We start from the raw sequence: 16,997 nt of genomic DNA on the forward strand, positions 1-16,997 counted from the left end.
ATCATTATGAACTTCAGGTACTGATGGAATCATCATCGAAACAAAATTCATGTGCATTACATCAGCATGAAGCATAAAATGTCATTTACTACAGATAAATCTTATGAAAGCCGAACAAAAAAAAAAAATCCCAGCAAATATCATTACAGAAATAAGAACAAAAGAGGGATAATAATAATAATGTAAAGGAATTTTCGTCATAAAACAGCCATAGCCATAGGCAGAATCACATAACTCAGAGTTAAAAGGGTTCGACTTAAACGAAATTGTTCCCTAAGGTTTTCCATCACAAAAAAAAGTCAATTACGAAGCTACCTAGAAATATTATATTTATATGAACGCCTTTTTTATGTCTATTGCTTAGCTGTAAGGGTAATAGGAGCAGCAAAAGTCAATTTAAAAAGTTTTTAGTGCTTTTTTTTCCTGTTTCACAAATTTTTCTCTCTGTTCATAAAAAAATATGCAGGAAATTGTAATTTCCCCTGTACAAGACAAGAGAAACAGGAATCAAAAAAACTGCAGTAACACAAAAAAATCAAGCCATTCCCACATGAGAAAACTTCCTAACTGACCAATTCAGTTTAAATTAGGAGTGTGATGTTATGGTAGAATAAGTTGATAGCACATACGATTCCCATGGGGGAATAACTTGTTATTGCAAAATACACGTTCTAAACCAGCATAATCGTCGACATGCTTGCTTGTCTGAGATATTCTCTGTATGAAAAAAATACATTTTTTTGTTTTGCTGTAAAATGAAATTGGAGCTTATAATGTTCGAAGCTTTGAAGATGCTGGAAATAGCAACATCTATTATTATTGAATTTCGATTATTTATTGACTTAAATGCAGCCTTTAATGATAAATATGTACTTTTACATTCAAATCTATCAAAAAACGACTAATTCAAATTTAACGGACTTTTCAAATTCAAATTGTGTTAACCAAATATTTTTCACTGAACTCTAAAATATTCACTGAATACACTCAGCAGTCATTTGTTTGAAAAAAGGTAAACAATCTTAAATTTTATTAATTTTATCACATTTATAGCCACACAATCATTTTACTTCAAAGCTACAAAAGTTCTATAGCATTAGTGCCTGTAAAAATATCATATGTTTAGTCAAGTGGTCTCATCGAGCGCCGTGTGTACGAAATTTAATATTTCTCTTCGAAAAAATTTTATTTTGAATTTAAATTGTGAGTACAAAGGCTTACCATAATTAATTTATCGTCATTGCCAGTGAAATTAGTTGACATAACTATTATAAAATGATTATTTGCTGATTATAAAACAAATTGAATGGTGTAAAATAATTGAATTTCATTTCCATAAAAATGCAAAGTGCAATTTCCATTACAAAATCTAAATTAATTTAAATTGTCTATAATTGGATGGGTTTGATGACGATGATTGTTATGAAACTAGTCATATGGGGTGAACATAACTTATCTATATTGAAAACACAAGTTGTGAACGATGATAAGACGTTTAAATTGACCTTGAAATGGTTTTCGGCTATAACTGTCGCAGTTCTCCTAAGAATATCATTAAAATAGCAATAAAGACAGGCATTGATTCTAATTTTAAAAATCCTCAAGACATGTCGCAATGTAATAAAGCGAAATACAGCATGTTCACAACGACTTTAGCGCTTAATGACCGATTTGCATTGTTATGTATATTTTTTGCTCAAATTATTCTTATTCCTTTATTTGTCAGGCCATTTAAGCCTACTTCTTACACTTGTTAAATTGTTGCGGAAGCACAGTAACATGAGAATTAATCTCTTTAGCTCATTTCCTTGAGATTACAAATTTAATTTTGTAATCTAATTGTCATATAAAGAGTTTGTGTCTTAATTATATGTGTAACAGCTGATATTATTAGATGCTGAGTATTTAGGCAGTTAGTTAGTTGCTAAGGGAGGATTAAGTCACTTAAACTGGATCAAAATGCACTTAATTCACTGTCTATAATGTCAAGCAGCAATAAATCAGCGAAAAACTGGATAATTGTCCATAAATGCGCCATACAGCCTCTAAAAATCCACAAAAAAGGTCAAAAACTTACATCATGCTTGAGAGAGGCACGTTCATGCAAAAAAATTGAACCTATAAGAACGAGAAACGTTCCTGATAACGAAAAAACATGGTTGTGTTATTAATAAAACAAGAAGAGCACGAGAGCGTGGAACTGGTCAAAAAAAGACATGTACAAGTATTGGTGAACTTGAATTTTATTACACAAATTAAAGAGAAAGAGCTCATAAAAAAATATTTAAATACGCTCGAAGGAATCGCAACTTTGTATAGCTTTATATTTTTATCTACAGATTATTCTGCTTATCAGATTGTATATCTGTTGCTAAAACTGATATAATCAATTTCGATGTTCACTTTTTTTGTTGTAAATGCAGTTATTACGTAAATAATTTGGTTTACATGCTCGGTGGTTTTTATTATGGAAAATTGGTGAATATGTGATTAATTTGTAGATTGATTGATTTATCAGGTTTTATGGTATGTACATATGAGTTGATAGTGAGTGGAACAATGTGGAGATTTGCGCTTTTTTGGGTTTAAGTGGGCTAAAATCAGCCGGTAAGGTGCCGTTATGCCGAATTCGCTTGTTATCATTAATTCAGTGATTCAGCGGTCATTTCTAGTGACAAAGCGGTCTCTCTAGTGACCTCATGGCTCATCTAGGTGGGGGAGATGGGTGGAGGAGACTGAAAAGAATTGATCTTAGTCTCAACTGTCTCGAATCGCTTTCTCGGTAATCATTTGTCTCTTCACTTACTCTTAACGTAGCAATACACCTCCTTTACAGCATCCTATGCCTCTAATTTAAGGGAAACCTTAAGATAAGCACCAGGTGTAGGAGATGTAAATTTTAGAGGAATTCAAATAAAAAACCAATTTAAAAATCACGTTCCATCCAACAAACTCTTAAATTCTTAGCTTTATTTTAAAAATAATTAAATTCCATGAATTTAATATGAAAATGTCAAAGGTCACATGTGCATGAAAGACATGAAATAAGTCAATAAAATAATTCATTGTGATCGAGTTTGTCAGGTAGAACTTGAGAATAAATCGCATATTCAAATTATATGCTCAATATTTTTCTCAAAAAGTTATTTATATAAAAAAGCGTAGAAAATTTTTCATTAAAACAAGCCATAACTCCCGTCTTTTTTCTTATCTACGTATTCACATTTATAGAGTATAAAGCATACACGTGCACATATACATATATCTATAAACATAAGTTCTTTCTCTACCTTCATATGATATAAATGTGTGCATATTACTGAGTCGCGCATACATAATCAAAAAAAGAGACACTTCAGTCAATATTAGAATTTCACAGAGACAGCTAATTGAAAAAAATATTCCTAAAGTCGCGTACTTGTGGATAATATTGACTGAAGTCTTAGAGAAGAGAACGTAAATATCTCGAAAAAGAATTTTTTTTTCTTATTTTTTATTGTCAACACACGAGCTTTGATGTACATTTTTATCTTATATGATATAAAGACACACATATATGTGGGTGGATGTGACTGAATGGATGAAAAGAAATTTATCAAAAAACAAAAAAATCATTTTTTTGAGACCTAAAGTAGCTGACAAATTAAATTCTATATTTATTTATTTTTTTATTTGATCCAGATTAAAATTTAATCACATTTAGAGAGAGACAGACTCGACTGATATCAAAAAAAGGAATTCAAAGTAAACATGTCGCTTTTCAGAGTAGCAACTGCTGAGGTAAGTGGAAATTATTGCATAATTGTAATTTAATTCTAAAAGTTAGACTATTTGTGTTGATTTAAATAATTAATTGAAATTAGCCTTTGTGACCTCCTCGAAACTTTATTTGTCTGTCATTTGGTATCAATTGATTTTTTTTTGGGAATAATTTAGGCAAATGATTGTATGTTTTTTAAATTGAATGCTTTGGTTCATTTTAAATGCTAAATTGAGTATTCTAGAAGTAGCTATGTCTTTTACTTGAATTCTTTACTTATGCACACATAGTTGAGTAGCATAAACTAACTCCTTTACGAAGTATGGAGGAAGAGCTAACCCTTAATCCTTTAATTCCCATTTTGCTAAATATTTAATCAGGTTTAGAACACTCCCTGAGCGCCACAATACAGCTCACCGTACTTTTCGTCACAAGCAGCAGTTTCACGTTTTATCATCCATTGAATTGACTTTTTCATACAAAATCCGAGTCGAACTCTGCTGTACCTTTTCGAGAACATTGTCCTATTCAGGCTTAAGCAAGCAGAAAATGAGTTTGATTTGCATCAAGACGCTTTAGTTAAGTCAGATCATTCTCAGCATCATATTAGAGTTACGCCGGAATTTGGCCATTTTATTCGATTAACCAATTTGTGCTTCTTAGGAAGGCTTATTGATTGTTAGCTGAATGAAGTTGATTTCGACCTCAAGATTTATGATAAAGATGGTCCTTATCTTCCCTGATTGTCTTCATTAAGTTCTTTAATATATATCTTGTTAGTTTCTGAGATAATTCCAGCTGATCACAATCATTCTATACAATATATACTCAATTCCTTCTCACTATAACTTGCTAATTCAACCTTCCTTTTTAACCCAATTTTAATTATTACAAAGTAGCTGATTACTTCCAAATAAACATACTAAACAAAATTGATTTTAATAATTAATTATGCGTATGCTAATTGTGCCTTAGGGTTATATATATCGATTTTTTTATCACAAAGATTAAAGAAGAAATTCCTCTAAAATGTGATAATCTACTTTATGGCTAAATGTGAATCCTCATAAATTTTATTCTAATTATTATTCTTCTTTTGTTGAATAATTAAGCTTGTCTCATACATAAAAATTCATGCATGAAACAAACTTACAGAAATTAACTCAATAAGAAGAACCCTTTTATTAGTGCCTTATTGCTCCCTTGGCACTGTTGAGTGAGGAGAAAGTTTTTTGGTGATATTTTAGTTGGAATCGATTGCTGGGTTGGCATTGTTGGTTCTGGGAAGATTTGTTAGGATGTATTCTAGACTTAGGACATAGCTGGCGACCTAATATGCATCTTAGCTAGGTCTTTAAGATGAGACTCGACCTAAAAGTGTTAAAAGGATAAAATCTTCATCTTAGCGGTTTTTTGTGCTATATAGAAGCACTTACTGTACAAACCCCTAAGGCACAATGAAAGCAAAACTTCACATACTCAACATCCATCCACAATCTTTCCATAAATTATTCATTTACCTATTTCTGAATCTCATTAACTTTAGAAAATAGTTAGACATGTAAAAACATCCATAATCCACCTTTATTGCTCCTTCGATGTTTAATATCTAAAAATGTGTGTAAATTTTTATTTTCATTGTATATACCAACAGGTACGCAATATCATCAAGCGCTCATACAACACAACAAATGTCGCACCCACCGTAAAAATGTTCCTTGATGGAAAATTTGTCGATTCAACGGCAACAGAATGGATTGATTTACATGATCCGGCAACAAATGAGATTGTTACACGCGTACCAAAATGTACACAAGACGAAATGAATGCTGCCGTTGAGTCATCGAAACGTGCCTTTAAAACTTGGAGTCAAACGTCAATTTTGACACGTCAACAAGTTATGTTTAAATTACAGCAAATCATTCGTGCCAACATGTCAGAAATTGCAAAAAATATTACAAAGGAGCAAGGAAAGACACTCGTTGATGCTGAGGGTGATGTTTTGAGAGGATTGCGTGAGTTGATATAATATAACTTTTTTTTTATACTGACTGAATATTTTCCATTTTATCTCATTAATTATTATAGAGGTTGTTGAGCACATGTGCAGCATTACATCATTGCAACTTGGTGAAACACTTCCAAACATTGCAAAGGTATGGAGTAAATGGAAATAAAGTCATGCAATTACATATTGTTATTAATGATGTAACTTTTTTTTATACATCTCTTTTCTCTCTGCTTAGGATATGGATACTTACAGTTATACACTTCCACTCGGTAAGTTACCATGCAAATTATTCATTCATCTTGTTTGGTCCTTAAAGAGATTGTATACATGTCGCTGCATTTTAATGAAGTCTGACAATATGTTTCATTAGAGTTCAGGATTGTTCAAACTTTGGGTCGCGGCACCAGCAGCATATTCTCTCCTCTCTCCATAAGAAGGGTGATTGATGGCTCGAGGTGTACAGCCAAAGAGTGCCACGACTCAAAAAAGTTTGGACAAACCTGCATTAAAGCATCGAGCATGTCAAGATCAAAGCAATTGGTGCAATTTTGCATTCATCTCCAAAAGACAAAGAGCATGCTTCATGATGTCATCAAAAAAAGAATCAAAAAGATTTTAAATAACACTTTATATCCCGTTTTATTCTACAGGAGTCACCGCTGGCATTACACCTTTCAATTTCCCTGCTATGATTCCTCTCTGGATGTGAGTATTCGTCAATATTATATCATAATCTCAGTGCCTTTATGCTTTTTTCGATGCAAAGTAATGCGTCTCAGAGCATAGTTTGAGTAGCACTGTCATAAGCAATTGCCTGTCGATTGTAAAATTTCCTTCCATTTCCTTCTTTTTTACACATGAATAAAAAAAGGTTCCCAGTCGCCATAACATGCGGAAATACAAGCATTATAAAGCCAAGCGAGCGTGATCCAGGCGCAACTCTTTTACTCTGTGAGATGCTTAATGAAGCGGGATGTCCACCCGGTGTTGTAAACGTTATTCATGGTGCACATGATGCGGTTAATTTCATCTGTGATCATCCAGACATTAGAGCTATTTCATTTGTCGGATCTGACCAAGCTGGCAAGTACATTTATGAGCGTGGATGTCGTAATGGAAAGAGAGTACAAAGTAATATGGGAGCTAAGAATCATGGTATAATTATGGCTGATGCAAATAAGAATGCAACATTAAATCAACTTGCTGGTGCTGCATTTGGTGCTGCTGGTCAACGTTGTATGGCTTTGTCAACTGCTGTATTTGTTGGAGAAGCACGTGAATGGATTCCAGAATTGGTTGAACGTGCAGCAGCCTTGAAAGTTGGTCCAGGAGACAAACCAGGTGTTGATGTCGGTCCAGTCATCTCACCACAATCAAAGAAACGTATTTTAGACTTAGTACAATCTGGTGTCGAAGAAGGTGCCAAAATCGTTCTCGACGGTCGTGACATTAAGGTTGAAGGATATGATAACGGCAACTTTGTTGGACCAACAATTCTTATTGATGTTAAGCCATCAATGAAATGCTATAAAGAAGAAATTTTCGGACCAGTTCTCGTAGTATTGACAGCTGACACACTCGATGATGCCATTGAGATGATTAACAAGAATCCTTACGGTAATGGAACAGCCATTTTCACAACAAATGGTGCAACAGCAAGAAAGTTCGTCAACGAAGTCGATGCCGGTCAAATTGGTGTCAACGTTCCAATTCCAGTTCCATTGCCAATGTTCTCATTCACTGGTTCACGTGGAAGCTTCTGGGGATCAGAGCATTTGTAAGTAGCTATTATGTTTGATTTAGAAATGTCCATTATGGATTGTTGAGCACGTTTACGGATATATTTCAAATACAAATTATAAGTTCAATGAAATTTGTCTCTAAAGGCGCTGCTCATGCACGTGATTGTAAAATTTTATTTCCAATTCCTGCACAAAATCTCACCACATCCATTTGTTTGCTTTATTTTCTTTACTGTTTCTAGCTACGGTAAACAGGGCATTAAATTCTATACCCAAACGAAGACAGTCACTCAACTATGGCGCGAAACAGATGTTACCCATACACAAGCAGCAGTCGCTATGCCCACAATGAAATAAGAAACTTCTTAAAAAATCCAGCAAAACTTTTTATGCTTCGCAGAATATTTTCTTATTGCCATTGTGTATTTTTTGCAGGAAGAAGGGCAATGCTGGGATATAAAGTATAACAAAATTCAAATCCTTTTTTTTTTGTATAAGAACTAAAGTCTTCCAAAATCTGTAACAAAAAAATACTGTAACAAGCAGTCTCGGAAAGTGCATTTATTAAATTTTTAAATGAAATTCAATTCCTTACTTTTTTGTTGTGCTGTTCATTCAACTTTCAAGTTTTCAGGATTCATTTTAATAAATTCAATTGGAACTGAGTGTTCATGGTAATTGGAGTGATGCAAAAAAAAAATAATCCAGTTTGGATGGAAAAATAATAATTTTATTTTCCAGGTGTGCAAACAGGAAAATGCAGATTCGAGGTATGCTGGTTGTTTGGTAAGTTTTAAAGCTTTTTAATTTAGTTGATTTTTATGTTTTGAGGATGAGAAGTTTGTTGGAAGGGAATTAAAGTTGCATTCTGTTTTTCATAAGAATTGCTTCATTGTATAGATCAGTGGTGGGCAACCTGTGTGCCGAGGCACATTAAAGTGCCGTCAAAAATGCTTGAACCGTGGTCATTTCCAGTTTTGTACAATGATTATCACCAAGGTGTGCCCCAAAAAACAAAAGGTTGACCACCACTGGCTATATACCATAAATATACATTTTAAGGTCAATTTAAGGCTTAGTTACATTTTAACATTTCCATAGTCACAAATTATTTTTGTTAAAAGAAACATCTACAATGTATTTATTTATACTGTCTACAACTTTTCGATATACTTTTCATACCTGTTAAGTTTATAAATTAAAAAATATAGAAGTTGGACATAGGAATAATATCCTTCCGATCCCTTTTTTGTATTTTATTAATTCCGATTGAGTTACTCACTTGTTTCTGCAAGTTTTTAATGTACATGATGATGATACATAGTTTTGGCATTTCAAATGAAAAAAGAGTTATTGGCCATTAGATGTCTGACTGCTTAGTTCTTGCATTTTGCCAATTCTCATCTAAACGGCACAATGCGGCAAACCGCAGTTTTCGCCATACAATTGGATCAAAATCAGCTTACCCTATAGACACACGTCTTTCATGGCAGCCAGGTGGCAAATTTTATGGCAATTTACATGAAAATTGTCTATTTGACAGCAAGTATGGTTGCCAAGAATAATTAGTTTACAAATTTAGACATGCCAAAGAATATCCACCAAAAACATGTCAAATTAAGCAACAATAACAATCTTCCTGTCAGCCGACCATCTCCGTCTGATACCTTCGCCTTATGTCCGTTGTCTAAATCCAGCATTCTTCCAACTTTTCATTATTTTGAACTACTTTTATTTTTCTCAATCTCCATTCCATCCAACCGTACACACTTATAGTTGAAAAAAATGATTTTATGAGTCATTACCATGGAAAGACCTGGAGCAGAAACTAAAAACGACGAAAATGGAATTTTTTATTGAGCCATTTCAAATGGAAGTAGCATATACAGTAAAAAGGGTTCAACATTCTTTTTTTTTCTTCTGCCTAGGCATGAGCTTTTGAGCTTCGGGGGTCGATTTGGAGTTTTATTTCTTCTTTATTTTCGTTTCGAAATGAAAGCATCCATAAAAACATGACCGAAGGCCAATAGGCAACAATTTAAAGGAAAAAATTCATTCCTTTTTTCTACTTTTTTGCTGTGCTGCTGTTTTCCTGACAGTTGTACTCATACAATTACTCATTTCATATTACAGTATAAAAATCCTTTCCATTTCTGTAGTCGAATGAACACAAAGAGTGTTGTTTTCATCATATTCTGGCTATTTACGGTCAACATAGAGACATAGAGTAGAAGGGCAAGAAGAAAAAATATTTTCGGATATATTTTTATTATATTGTGTAAGTGGAAGAAGAATAGAACATAAAAACATGGCCATAATGTCCATTTATTCGTCCTCATGACCTGCAGCAAAAGAAATGAAGAAGTATGAATGGGACTCCTTTGCTTTATGTAATGAATGGAACGTTTATTTCGCATAAATTGTTGTGCCTTGCTTTAAAGGAAATCTTTTTTTAATGGGTAAAATGGTGGATTGTTATGGTGCCTGGATACCTTAAAAATTAATAAGAATGCGGAAGAATTTTGTATTATTACTTCTGATGACTTTGTTGGATGGCTGATGTTGCTTGAGATCTGCTGATGTTATGGCATGCAATTGAAGCCTGTTCATGCTAAGGATGTGGAGCTGATAATTCACATTTTGGCATTATTTGATCATTTTGATCGATTTCTAGGGGACGGACAGTTCAGGTGATATAGTTCGTTACTTATCACCTATGTTATCCACCTATCGTTGGTAGAACTTGGTATTCTTATGTCTAGCACCGCTGCATCCACATATCAACCATAAGGAGCAAGGTTGCCCTGACGATACTGTGATGGCTGATATTGATCCTTTTTGTATAACATAAATGATAGTTTGGCATATTGTGCCGATCGGGTATGCATCTTCAATACTGAGTATTAGCATCAGCTACTTCATGTAACAGAAGCACCTCATTACCAGTAGTTGCATTATCAAGGTTAAATTCCCTCTTTAAAATTCCTCAGCATGTAGGATTTTTAATAAAAATCGGCAGATAAATAATTATTTTTTTCAAGGAGATTATCTCTTCATAAATCCATAGCAGTTATATCCAAGCATCAATGTCTAGTCATTCTACCTACATCTGTTCTGTTCCCACTTGTAAGAAAAATATTTTATTTACCTTAAATAATCACTGGAAATGATGCAAAATAAAATTTATTTGCAACAAAATGTTCAATAATATAAAGAGCATGTATGCTTTAAGGCAGTGGTGGTCAACCTTTTATTTTTTGAGGCACACCTTGGTGGGAAGTCTTGACTGGAATCAAACACCTCATTTGGCTCATGACATTTCTAAAATTTTACTAAAGTGCCGTGGCACACAGGTTGATCATCACTGCTTTAAGACATAATTGTCCAAACTGTGTGCCAAGACATACTAGCTATTTCATGATTTGCTCATGACCTAGCACTAAGGTGTGCCATAACAAAAAAAAAGATCGACTAGCACTGCTTCAAACCTTTTCAACAGCCCCACTTAGAAAGGATTCTGATTCCGACATTTCCATAAATTCTATGCTATATATTTAGTGCCTCTTACAAATTTTTGAATAGAAATGGAAAAACGCCCATAAAATTTCCATCATCTTTATTTTAATATTTTTTGGAGTTCACTTACAGTTCCACTTGTTCTTATGATGATGAGGACAAAAAGAGGAAATTGAAATGTCTAAATGATATTTTTCCGCAGAAGAATTTATGTCCTCAAAGTTGATTAAGGATTCTTCTTCTTTTCCTTTTTTCCTTTTGCTTATAAATTACGTGCTTCATAATTTTTCTCGGGGATTTGATACTTCTACTCTGTTATATGTCGACATTGTGTTATGACCTTCCAGAAGTTCCTCGAACTTTTATTCTTTGTCATTTAATGTTAAGGTATCTGAACTTCCATTATATCTACTTCATAAATAATATTTTCACTTTTTTTTGGGTAAAGGAAATGAAATGAAAATTTGGATAGAATTGCTGAGTGTTTTTGTGACTCAATGGAAATGAATTCATGGTTGACTGCCATCAAATTTGCTCGAAGGATTAGTTCTCAATTACTGAATGTGTCTTTTTATTAACAAGCAAACTTTTCGGGACATAAGTCTCATTGCCCAATTCTAACTGCTTGCTTACAATTACAGTGGTTTCTTGTCTAGACATGAAAGTTTTTTTTATGTATCGTTTACATTTATCAGTGTATTTATGCTGCTTGTAAGCAATATTGTAATAATCGACGTTAAAGTGCTCTGTAATTTTTGGAATATCAAAAATGGAATAAATAAGAAAAATTGAGATAATGTGCTGTAGACGAAAGGGTTGTGTTATGAATATGGATCTTACTAATGTATTCTTGATGCGATACCTTAATTTTCGGATTTGAGTGGAGCAAGGTTGAACTTCTGAATAAAGTTTCCGCAAGTCTGGGTTCTCCTATACGTGGCTTCTGAATAAGTCAACTAAGGAAATCGCGGTATATTCGGAAAGTCTCGGTATAGATGGGAATGTCTCGATATACCAGGGATGTCTTGATATACCTGAGAATGTCTCGATATACTCGAAATGTCTTGATATACCCGGGATGTCTTGATATACCCGGGATGTCTTGATATACCAGGGATGTCTTGATATACCCGGGAAGTCTCGATATACCCGGGAAGTCTTGGTATCGGCATTAGAAACCCTCACTTCCGATTACTCCCAAATGAATATCAAATGCAGCCTTGTGTCGCCAATTAAAATTTTCCAAGAATCAATTTAATTACCATTTCTTTAATTACCAAATTTAACTTAATCTAACCCTTTCTGATCAATACTTCCAATGAACAAACAGATTCATTGGAACTCCATTGCAAAAAAAAACCTTTTCACAATGCTATTATTATCCTAATTACCTACCTTGTAGCAATTACAGTATCATTAAAATTCATCGTGAGCATGAAACATTCACAACAATAACAAGCTTAGTGGATCGTTAGAATTAATTAATTAATGAATTTATGACTCAATTGCTCCTTCCCCCCATATGCTTCACACATATCTTCTTTATTTGCGCAATTTGTTTTGGAGTAATTAACAAATATTAAATGAGGAAGTGCTTTGAACTTCTTTTCTTGGTTCAAAAGTTTGAGAAGATTTGAGTTGATGTTTACTGAGTTGGAAGTGCTGAGTTCTTCGACATGAGACTAATGTCGCCGTGATGCGACTTATCGACATTGTAACTATGAGCAGAATTTATGGTCTTCCAAGTACGACAAGACAGTTCCATCAGCAATCTGTTAAGAAGTAATAGCCAAACTACTAGACATTCTGTCAGTCAAGTAAAGAGCAGTTTACTACAATGTAATTGTCATAGTTTGTGGATGGAAATAATTAGGATGATTGAAAGCAATTCAGCTTCAACTGAGAAGTGCTTACGTAATTTTTGATTTTTATCATAAATTACTCAATCTTCCAGTCCTTTGCTACAAATTAGAGTATACATAAAGCTTATAGCAACAAACCCAAAACATCCAAAACTACCCAAAAATATGAAACCTATCAAAACATCAAACTTTATATCAATTCCCAACATTTTCTAATTTTTTAAGGATAATTCATTAATTGATCATCCATCAGTGACGTCTCCAGGATGGAATCTATCAAAAGCTAGGAATGGATGGAACCAAGGGTCGCATTCAGGTGGGGTTTTGGGGGTTATCTCCTCCCTATTTGGAAATGTCTCTCAATTGGCTAGGGACATTCCCAAAATACCCCTTGTTTGACGTAATTGACTGACAACCCCCATAAAGCTTTCATTAAAAAAAGCTGTGGAACCTAGCAAAAAGTTTCATTCCAAACACTCCACAATTTAGACTAGAAAAAAATAATAATGAGCTTCCTCCTTTCCTTCCTTAATTGCCATTTATGTATTACATATCCTTGAGAATATTTCATTTTCTCATGCTGTAATGAGCACCGTAAATGAGAAATAGAAAGTAAAGTGTAATTAAATTTATGAGCACCTGAGTCTCATCTAAAGTGCTGAAACAGAAAAGGGGAAATAAGGAAGCTAATTACCGAACTGTCATAAACATTATTGTTAACATGACATGATTGTTACTACTGTTTAGTGACAACATTCATTACATTTTTCATTCATACTCGTATGATTTAATTTAGTTTACTTCCTTCCATGTGCATTTGCAAAGAACGTCTTTTAGTGTCTCATAAAATTATTGGTGTTGCTTCATGTTGACTTAGTTGGAATTAAAATGTGAGCTTTTTGTGGATGATTTATGATTATTGGTTGTAAAATGCTCTTCTTTGTTGATAAGGCTATCAGCGGTTTATAGGTTTGTTTTGGTAAGCTGTGGCTAAAAAGTGCAGCAATTGAAAGATATTAGAGCTAAATTTGCAATTGATAAGATACGATTCAAATGATAAGACATTAATTTGGCACGATGACGACTCCATAGGGGCGTAGTCAGAGATATTAGGATGGGAGGGAGCCTTAGATGGCATTTTTCACGAAAAGTCGTTGTACGGGGTAAGGAAGATGGCTTGGGAGTCGGACAGAGCTAAGTCTAATTGAAGTCATGACAAACCTAGCAAACATGTTGTGCTGTTTGAGGAAGTAGCTGCTTAGTTTAGATGCTTTATGAGAACTTCTCACAAATATTACAATTAAATTGTAGATAAAGTCCTCAAAATTTGCTATTTCTAGGAACCAATTACCCAAATAGATGCAAACTACTCATTAAACATCAATAAAAATTCGACTAGAACCAATTAAATTATAAAGCATTTATTGCCGCTAATTAAAAAAAAAAGATTTCATTTCTACTCATCTGTGAGATCAATTTTCATGTCAGTAAGCATTGTGTTTTTTTGAATATAAAACAAATTAAATTTAATATTTTTTAATTAGTTCTCCAATTATTTCAATATTTTTTTTTTATATCCAAAAGTGCTCACCAAAATTAGATTTTAATTTCAATTAGTTTTATAATTGTCTACAAATTATCAACAATATAAAATGAATATTGGATTAGCATCAATGAGTTGGTATAGTTTGGAGAATGGAGTGGGAAATGGATTGGAAAATTTTGTGGGGTTGGAGAATTAATAAGGGGCTATTTGCCCAAATGACGTAAATGAAGATCGAAGACTCCTAAATTTGGCAGACATATGCTTTATGTAAGCAGGTAAAGATGAATTTATTATGCTTAAATTCCAACCCGAGCGACAAAATTAAAGATGGTTCAGACACGGAACTTTCAAGGCAACGCTGAAGCTCTTTAGTTACCACCAACGAGAAGCAGCCTCAATTTGGAAGACATGTAGATCCCATAGTCTTAAGAGCTTCGGGTAAGATTCGAAGGCTTCGTGACGGAGTCTTCTTCATTTGTATCGCTCGGGTTTAGTCATTTCGTTTTCACCCCACGGCTCAAGACTCCATTTGGAGGATACTTGAAGTTTGGAATCTATTCGGACGCATCCTTCTTTGACAGACCTGTAAATAGTGTTCCGAATAGAACAAGTTGCTTGATCTATGCAAAATCCAGCCGCAATTTAGTGTGACTCTAACAAAATTCCAGTTTAAAACCGAATTCAGTATCAAGTCGGATTCACGTTTGTCTGGGATCGAATTTTCAATCGATTAAGCGATTTGCGATATTCGGGTGTATTGATCAGGTCAGGGATCAGTTAAAATACTGCAATTTGTCCATTTGTGCCTTTAAAATAGACAAATTCTTCAACAAAATTTAGCAAACGGATATAATTTCATCTGCTTCATTAATTTCTCTTCTTCTTAGTCATAACCATAGATTAAAGCTCATCTGCATGACCTCAAGGTCCTCATCTAAAACTAAAATACAAGTTCTACACCCTAAAGTACTTGAACAAATCCAAACCCCCAAGACTCTACAAATGAACATCAAAATTTTCCAACTCAATAAAAATTAAATAACTCTTTTGCAATTTTCATTTCAGACACAATTTTCAAACTCTTCAGCAAAGCATCACAGATGAACATTGAGAATAATTTTTAATTGTGTCCAGGAGCATTTCAATTAGAAAATTTTCAAGCCAATCCAAATGAATTTAATTTTTTTATTGTTGAATCATCTACAACATGGGTATGTACATTATATTAATTTTCTACATTCCATTCACATACGTACGGACACACACATATTCAGCCATAAAAATGAAATTAAATATAAACTGTAGCAAAACTATTTTGTGGCCATGCAAAAATTGCGGCAAGATGAAGAAAATAACAACAGAAAAAAAAATGTTTAAAATTGCCTCTCATTTCCATCCCCAACTCCACTATCCTCATATAATGTAGCTCCGAGTGAGTCTGTAGATAATTAGAAATTGTCTCTATGGGCCATTGAGATGCATGTTCTGATTTTTTATGAACATCATTAAAATGGATAAAATGTGGAAATTTTTTCTTTTCTTTCCTCTATCTGCTAATCCTTTCTGCCTGTAGGGCTTCTGAGTTAGATGGATAAAAATGTAAACTTGAGGGCTGTTGTGGGAAATTCTTGGAATTTTTTGTCGTGTTGAATAAAAAAAGGAATTGCTAGAGAACCTGTTTTCTTGGAACTTAAAGAGATTTTTCTTGAATTTAAAGCTGAAGGAAGTATTTTTGTGGTTGATGTGAAGGTACGGTGTCTGTTATTGAATATTGTGCATCTTGTTTCATGATGTCTGACCTTGGAGGTATGGATATATCTCTAGGTGACTTCAGATTCTGAGTTATGGTATACTAAAGAGTTGCAGACTCTCTCATTCTATTTTATCCTGACTAAATGATGGTCAACTTACTCAAGTCAAGGCCAATTGTGATTTATGACCTTCCATAGATGTTGCCTGAATCAAAATCTATTGCTGGCTACCAAGCTTGCAAGTTCTCAATTCCATAGTCTTCCGCTCTATTAGCTCATTGATCCATTGAACATCTCCCTCGGGTAGCACCCCTATTACTTGGTATACTGTCAGCTGTTGCCTATCGGCTGTTGCTATCCATAGTGTTGCCAATATTTTAGACAGTATGTACCCACGAGACATTAATTCCACTAATAATTCAATTTCTACGCAAACTTTAAAATTACCATCGCAACTTGCCAAATGAAACCAGATCCTGCGGAATCTCTAAAGATTTTTCATCTCAAGAGGACATTCCGAGAAATGAAATGGAACTGTATGGAAATCGAAAAAAAATCGGAAAATTCATTGTGGATGAACAGAGCCACTTTACATAGTTACAATGAGTAGTCAACTGCATTTCTTGTAAATGAAAATGGTTAAAAAAAATTATTTCAGTCTGAAGAAAGCCACAAAAATTTTAATGACATTTTAATCTCTTTTCTGGTCTTTACGTTGGAAAAATTTACATAAAGCTCCTCTTTTTCTGGATACTTTTAACGCTTGTTATTTTTTGCAACATAACTTTTAAGTGTTTTTTCTGTTCCTT

The 16,997-nt window shown here is 33.7% G+C and overlaps 1 protein-coding gene across 2 annotated transcripts; it reads left to right on the plus strand.

Moving 5' to 3' along the window:
• The first annotated feature begins 1,075 nt into the window (after positions 1 to 1,075).
• LOC139088418 (probable methylmalonate-semialdehyde/malonate-semialdehyde dehydrogenase [acylating], mitochondrial) lies at positions 1,076 to 8,100 on the plus strand. Of its 2 annotated transcripts, none has more exons than XM_070637636.1 (8): positions 1,076 to 1,203; positions 3,682 to 3,780; positions 5,415 to 5,775; positions 5,849 to 5,916; positions 6,007 to 6,040; positions 6,422 to 6,476; positions 6,643 to 7,548; positions 7,756 to 8,100. In XM_070637636.1, exons 2-8 carry the CDS (start codon positions 3,751 to 3,753, stop codon positions 7,868 to 7,870), a joined length of 1,569 nt encoding a protein of 522 aa, XP_070493737.1. In that variant the 5' UTR covers positions 1,076 to 1,203; positions 3,682 to 3,750; the 3' UTR covers positions 7,871 to 8,100. The 2 variants fall into 2 exon arrangements, with proteins under 2 accessions (XP_070493737.1, XP_070493738.1); XM_070637637.1 differs by lacking the exon at positions 1,076 to 1,203 and adding an exon at positions 3,308 to 3,456.
• Positions 8,101 to 16,997: the final 8,897 nt, after the last annotated feature.

The sequence above is a fragment of the Chironomus tepperi genome, unplaced genomic scaffold, assembly GCF_022539635.2.
Source record: "Chironomus tepperi strain 1889 unplaced genomic scaffold, CSIRO-AGI_Ctep_v1 contig_163, whole genome shotgun sequence".
Classification (NCBI taxonomy): domain Eukaryota; kingdom Metazoa; phylum Arthropoda; class Insecta; order Diptera; family Chironomidae; genus Chironomus; species Chironomus tepperi.

Bases quoted from the DNA above. Each gene is read 5' to 3' on its own strand.
- LOC139088418 (XM_070637636.1), top strand. From the start codon at position 3,751: ATGTCGCTTTTCAGAGTAGCAACTGCTGAG. The intron at 6,041-6,421 runs GTAAGTTACCAT...TTTATTCTACAG, and splicing joins CAGTTATACACTTCCACTCG to GAGTCACCGCTGGCATTACA. The intron at 6,477-6,642 runs GTGAGTATTCGT...GAATAAAAAAAG, and splicing joins GCTATGATTCCTCTCTGGAT to GTTCCCAGTCGCCATAACAT.